The sequence below is a fragment of the Saccostrea echinata genome, unplaced genomic scaffold (genome assembly GCF_033153115.1).
Source record: "Saccostrea echinata isolate AGI-Se365-2 ecotype Australia unplaced genomic scaffold, CSIRO_AGI_Sech_v1 ptg000052l, whole genome shotgun sequence".
Taxonomy (NCBI): Eukaryota; Metazoa; Mollusca; class Bivalvia; order Ostreida; family Ostreidae; genus Saccostrea; species Saccostrea echinata.
Genome location: NW_026889801.1, coordinates 2,606,354 through 2,613,751, shown reverse-complemented (window position 1 = coordinate 2,613,751; position 7,398 = coordinate 2,606,354). Strand labels below are relative to the sequence as shown.

General features: G+C 32.9%; 1 protein-coding gene across 1 annotated transcript; it reads right to left on the bottom strand.

Annotated features, from left to right (window-relative positions):
* Window positions 1-605: 605 nt before the first annotated feature.
* LOC133204267 (vacuolar protein sorting-associated protein 4A-like) lies at window positions 606-5,334 on the bottom strand. The gene is made up of 9 exons (XM_061340007.1): window positions 5,328-5,334; window positions 5,054-5,173; window positions 4,901-4,938; window positions 4,619-4,719; window positions 4,149-4,370; window positions 3,795-3,926; window positions 3,075-3,162; window positions 2,761-2,898; window positions 606-1,031 (listed from the first exon to the last, which is right to left on the bottom strand). Exons 1-9 carry the CDS (start codon window positions 5,332-5,334, stop codon window positions 936-938), a joined length of 942 nt encoding a protein of 313 aa, XP_061195991.1. The 3' UTR covers window positions 606-935.
* Window positions 5,335-7,398: the final 2,064 nt, after the last annotated feature.

The following is a 7,398-nucleotide window of genomic DNA, read 5'->3' as shown; positions in this document are numbered from 1 at the left end:
GGCACTGGCAAGAGAAAGAATCCTCACTGTTCATTTGCACCGAGTGGCGAGTAAAGGTCTGAAGAAACACTCCGTAATAAATGGGGCTCCAGGAGGGCCTTGATTGGTTTTAGTTTTATAAAATGCTTGTCGATTTCTGTTCCGGTCAATGCCTTTAGGCAACACATATGTACTTATTTATGTAGTACATATGTTCTCATAAAACATTTTCAGTACGTAGAGACAAGAGGAAAATTTTCATAGACATTAACCATGAAGTACATGTATCATATTGACAATGCATTTTGAGCTTGTTATCTAGAAATCTTATCAGTTTGAATTTTCTCTTTTCTACTTTTCATTGTACATAATAAATGGTAATGTCTATTGATTGGCCAAAGAGCGCAGAAAATCTTGCGCCGTAAATTGCACTTTATTTACATTACGGGATCTGCAGCGTTATGGTCAAAGACTAAAATGTAAAACCATAACGCTACAGCTCTGCAGCTACATTCTTTGAGGTCCTTCACTGGTAATTGATGACATCTCATATATCAGTGAAAAAGGGGAACGTATAACAACAATGAAGCAATCAAGCAATTAATTTAATAAAATTTGAGATTCACAAATGAGTTAAAGACTATATATCTTTTTTCTATTCTAAAAAAAATGTTTCAAACGTCTTCGTGTGATCATGTCAAGTACATTTATTGAAAGTTAGGTTGTCAGTACACACCGACTAACTGATCATCTATACATCTCATTAAAATGCTCAAATTTTACGAAATATGTACCACTTTATTAGATTATTCATTGGTATTCCCCATATATACTAGTTATTTGTGATTCGTTCAATATCAAGATCTTTTTCTTGTCAAACTTCTGGTCTTCTTTATGTAAACTGGACCGTGCAAATATAAAGAGAATCGAGCATCTTTATGGTACACATACATGGTTTAATTCCCATAATCCTTTGTAAATTTGGCAATTGCACCGTGGTATTCGTCATCAGTAGATGGATGTGTGGTTGATAAGCTTTTAAGTAAGTCATCCTTAAATTAGACAAAAATTTTAAATTAAATCGGTTTTACTTGTGGTCAGAAATTCAAATTTAATCTTGCACGTACTTTCCGAGGGATGCAGCAGATTCAACCTTGTATTTTTAAAAGGTTTAAGTGCTTTCAACTGTTTGAGTAGTTAAATATCTATACGCTATCAAAATGATATAAATCTTTCTATTGACAGGTATAGCGCCCTTTCCCAGTATTTCGCCAACATCCATGTTTAAATGGAAAGTACCTATAAATATAAATAGATTTACTTTTCGCATTGGGATTGATTGATTGATTGATTGATTGTTTATTGTTTTACGTCCCATTCGAGAATTTTTCACTCACATAGAGACGTCACCATATACCGGTGAAGGGCTTCAAATTTTGACCTATACTCGGCACTCAGGGCCATTGAGCAGTGAGGGATCTTTATCGTGCCAACGCCTGCCGTGACACGGGGCCTCGGTTTTTAAGGTCTCATCCGAAGGACCCGCAACTTTCACTTCAAAGTGCCGAGCGCATGGCGAAGGAACAGTTGCTACCTATTTTTTATCGACTTAGGTCTGTCGCGGCCGAGATTCGAACTCACGACCTCCCGATCACGGAGCGAGCGCTCTTACCGACTGAGCTACCGTGAACGGTTCCATTGGGATTTAGGAAATAAACTTCGTAAATGTAATTTCTGGAGAAACACTTATTAAACTACATGTATATATACGAGATATTTCTCTTTAATTACTTTTCAACCCGCCTTTTTACATATTTGCACATATCACTATAATGGAATCAATTTTTTTTTTCATATTTTTTTTATTTGTTTGAGATTTTGTAGAATTATGTATCAATACTTATTTTCTTGACTGAGAATTTTGTTTTCGTGAGAGGTCTAGATTCCATATTTTAAGTCCAAGTACCTTAAATGTATAATGTGGTAAGCGGACTGGCTGGAACAATATTGCATGTAGATCTCTATGTTTATTTCATATGTGTATATTATGTGGAAAATATGATGATTTAAAATTAAGAACCTTAGCTAAAACAAAAAACAATATAGGTACTAGGCATAATAACTATCATTAATAGTAAAAAAAAATATCTGGAATTTAGGGGGATTGAACTGGAGACTCCAAACGCAAAAACAGTAAAGATTTCGCCACTTGACTACGTCCACCATTGAGAAATACGGTTTCTGTTTTGTGTATATAGCCCCAAATTATAGAGTCTTTCAGAAAATAGGATAACTGAAGTATATAGTCATTTTTTTTATAAAGACAAAACTAAACCAAAAGGATTTTAATTTTTTTAACAGTATACTTACTATGATACCCCCCCCCCCCCCCCCCCAAAAAAAAAAAAAACAAAAACAAAAAACAAAAAAAAAAAAAAAACAACAACAACAACAAATAAACAAAAACAAAAAAACATAACCAATCCATGTAAAATATGTAAATTTCATTGATCAAGTTTGAGATAATTATTACTATTTTTACCTTGTACTTTGTTCATAGCTAATTTAACTAAATATCGTGAAATATTAATTTTTTTTTCGACGTTTGATAATGCTCTATATCGTAGGCAATGTCGCATACTAAGTGCACTATACCTCTTCCTTGGAAGTCATTACGTGACATCGCGATGTTTTAAGAATTGAAATAGATTATCTGACCCCAGATTGTTTTACCATACACACAAATGGTACTTTGGTACTTTAAGTAAACTCATAGCTCACCATTTTAAGTTTTGGCAAAGAGATCTGGTCTTCCTTTAAGTCTGACCAAGTCATGGCTACAGCTCCTGGAGTGTCTGAGGAACAAGGGGCCCATTTCTCCTCCGCTACCTGTTGATCATTTGCTGTTGTTTCCTGAACCTTTAATGAGAAATAGCTTCCATCAGTTGCTCTTTCTTTCATACGGCAATAGTCTGATGAAGGAAGATGTCATAACTATGAATATTTCCTATTCTAACTAAGCATATGGAGAAAAACGTCAGAACTTATAAAGATTTGTTTGTAAATGAGACTGGACTATAGAAAAAAAATCTTACTTTCACATAATGTGTAGCTCTTTGAATCAACCGCACCGGCTGCAGTAAGGCATCTCGAACAAGAATTACAATATCAGCACCGGTGAATCTGATAAAAAAAAATTTTTACTGTCATTTGATTTATAATCAGGAACGATTAAACCAATGAATGAGAACTAGTGATACTCTCGAGAAAAGTTTATAATTTTAGCCTACAATTTCAACTTGATATTCAGTATCACCAAGAGAAAAAAGTATCAAAAGAAAAGCATGGTAAATAAATAATAAATAAAAAGAAGACTGCAATTGTTAGGATGAGAGGTATGTATCAGCATATCTATCTATACACATGATCAACAACAGCTTCAAAATACCATTAATAAATATATTTTAAACTAAAAGGATATAACGAATTACGCTTATAACGAAGCAAACTCGTCCGTCCTTATAAGCGTGTTTTACTCTAACTCATTTAATTTGCTGTTATGAAAAAGGACTTGAGTAATTGTTCAAATTATAATTTAATTATATATATATTTTTAAACTTATTTAATATCAAGCAATATGGTAGTAGGTCAATTTAAGAAATTCTATCCATCAGAATGAGTCAGATCTCACCTTTTGGTCAATGACAGTCAGGAGAGAGAGAGAGAGAGAGAGAGAGAGAGAGAGAGAGTCGACCAAGTCACTTTATCCAGATTAAAAGCTTGATCGCATGCGTTATTTTTCTCCAACCCTTACCCGTGTGTCCGTTTAACTATTTCCAGGAGTTCTTTGTCAGAAAGATCAATATCGATACCCTTTAATTGATGTTTTAATATATCAAATCTTTCCTTGTCAGCTGGTAAGGGGATTTCAATACGAACAGGAAAACTGTGTAAAAGAAAAAAAGAGATTCATTTTTTTTTCTTTCTATATTTTCCTCATCTAAAATATCGGAGTTAGTTTGACCATAGGGTTTTCTTTTGCCTCAATATCGTCCATATCAAATATGCATGACACAAACTCTCTCTCTCTCTCTCTCTCTATATATATATATGCAGTCAGAAATAAATTACATTTCAGTTATACATTTCAATTTCTTGGAATCAGTACCAGTTCAAAACAGTGGGATCTAATTTCCAGGGTTTATTTGTCATTCCGACAATAAGCACACCCTCTGTGCTATTGTTTGAAGATCCTTGCAGCTGAAGTAGAAATTTGGATGCAATCTTTTTCCCTTCGTCTGTTCCTGTAACACTAATTACCTCAACATCATCCAGGAAAATTATTGCTGGTTTTTTAAGCCTTGCTTGAGAAAAAAGATTTCGTAGAACTCTGAAAATAAAATGAATGCCAAAATTAATAATCTAAGCTTACAGCATCATTCGAGGAATTTCAAAAAAAAAAAAAAAATAATAATAAAAAATAAAAAAAAATAAATAAATAAATAACCTGACCATGAAGGCTAGCTAATTTAAATTCAGACAGTTTTTTTCTCAGTAAGTCAGATTTGATTAGTTTTTTCCTTGATATGGGACAAAATTAATGCCAGCATTATGAATTTAGATTAGTGCACTTATTACCTATCATTTTTGAGTTCGTAGAAAGAAAGACTGAAGCAGGTCACGTGACTCAGTTCAGTTGTTATAGCGTTAGCTAGGTGAGTCTTCCCAGTCCCGGGTTCCTGAAATATATATATATATATATATATATATATATATATATATATATATATATATATATATATATATAAATGTAATAAACGTAATTAGTACTACATGTAGTATTATTTCAAAGCTATCGCTTTTTTAAATGAATTTAAACAACACAATTTAATATAGTGATGTACCCTGTAAAATACTTACCCCGTACAACAGAACATGTCCAACATTTTCAGTACCCTCTGCAATGAATTACAAGTTGTTTAAAATTAGAAAACTTATTTCGAAAGAGAAAATGATGCACTGATAGTATATACTAATTCTTTAATGATGTTTTTAGAATCAAGAATAATTTACCTTGAATCGTTGGAGATTTAAAAGGGAAAATTATCGATTTCTCAATTCTTTCCTGAACATTTATGGGAATAAATACTTCTTCTATTGAAACGTCTGGTTTCTTCAACATAGTAAAGAACTCTACAAAAAATGATGTGATTTAGGAAAAAAGGATACACGTACATACAAAATTAGATACACAAACGCAGAGAGAGAGAGAGAGAGAGAGAGAGAGAGAGAGAGAGAGAGAGTTTTAAACATCGCAATCTAATTATCACAGTTCAAATAAGAATACTTGCCATCGTCCATTTTTAAAGAATCTTCATTTACTACAAGCCATGAATACTGCCAGGGCAGGTCCGAAAACTAAGTGCAACGAATTGACCTGAAAAGCCATGACGTTTACAACTATAAATAACAGAAGCATATGTAAACAAACACATTTAACACAACCGAGGGGTGGCAAATGATTTTTTTTAACCATTGTTGATATATATTTTTTTTAATTTCAACAAATGTGTAAAATGTATGCATGAAATTAATGATTATTATAAATATCAGTAAAAATTATAACTGTCTAGGCCCTATATAATATCAAGTGATAATTCTTGTGCACGTTTAATACAAATGGTTCCAGTCTAGACTACAGTGGCTAATATATTTTTAAATTAACTAGAATAATTAAAATGAGACAGTAATACATTATTACCTACCTTTCTTTAAGCTTGTTAAGCATGTATATTTCCGGATAAGTTTACGTTACATGTGTACACATCAATCATACAACGGTAACTTCTGGATTCGCACCTGCATATCTTAAAACAGTGCCACTTTTCTGACATGGGACTTCTAATTCCCTTTCACCATTATATTCTTTGTGCTCGTTAATGTTATATGTAAAGATACAAAAAAGCGCTTAAAATATTTGAAATTATTTGAAGATTTCTGAAAAAGTTATTAGGTAGAAACTTTTCCTCTGGTATTTTATCTCACTAATCACAATATCTTGTCAAACAGCAGCTGCCCCCCCCCCCATTTTTTTTAACTTTACAGTGAAAACTCCTGAGAAAAACGAAATGGAATCATTGTAAAGTAAAGGTTTTAAGGGCTTGAGTTGGGTTTCGCCTAAACCTTGATTAAACATATTCTACATTTATGTAAATAGTTTCATTTATGTGTTGAATGCTGTTTTAGTTTTCTTTTGTTTAAATGTAAGTAAGTAAATAGTGTATTTTGCATTGTTTTAAATCTCAATATTTTGATTTTTCTTCATCGGCTGGATTTCTCCCATGCCTTGCAGGTGTCAGGCGCATGTTATGCAAATTTCCCCATTTCTTCAGTTTCGGCTACTTGTTACACAACTCCAAAATTTTTCATGGTCAAACCTTACCCCTATGTATGCTAATTGCCAATCAGAAATGACCATCATGGTCACGTGTTTTGATGCTGTCGGTAGCTGACCAGTCAGCGTTGGGTCATTCTCGCCTCATCTATGCTATTGATAACAACAAAAAATCTGGCGCACCAACCACCACCCCAGTCTTTCCTACCTTATTTTGCATCTATATATTTTAATTTTACTGGCATATTTATTTTTGGTGTGCCATCTTTTTGCTGTATACTTACTGTTTTTTTTTTTTTAAATATTTTTTTTTTGCAAATATTGTTTATCTGTAAATTTAGGGGATCAGCATATTGATATGTATTGTGTGAATACTCTTTGGTCTGATCCCCTATCATGTTTATGTATATATATTTCTTATTTTCGTCATTTTTAATAAATGACATATTTCATTTCAACATTGGTGTTGATTTCATTGATCATAACTCAGCAAAAACGGAGCTGCGATGAGATTGTGCAGCATGAGGAAACATAAAATAATTTTTGCCATTTATACATACCAGTCAAAAAAAGTGATTAACGACCTAATTTAGAATATATAAAAGGCGACATTCTTCATCTCTTTTTAAAGTTATAAATACATGATAAAAGATACCTTTTTCATGTCACATCCTGTATCAGCCAGAGACATCAATATCAGCCAGAGGGCAGAAGGCGCGAGGGGCTGATATTTCGAGTGCTGATATTTGATGTGATATGGAAAGGGTCGGGTAAGTTTTATTGTTTATTAAAACATTGATGTGACGTCATGCCTTTGTTCTTGCAGTCTAAGAATTTACCTGTAGCCGTCCGATAATAATAATTAACAGTCCAATAATATATAATCGGACGGCAGTGATAACAAAATCGGACAATAGTTAAAAAACAACAACTAGAGTGAAATCAAGGTTTAATTTGTCCAGAAACCCCCCAAAAAAGTTAGGGAGAAAAAAAAAAAACCAGGGAAAGCGAACGCGAGGAACTT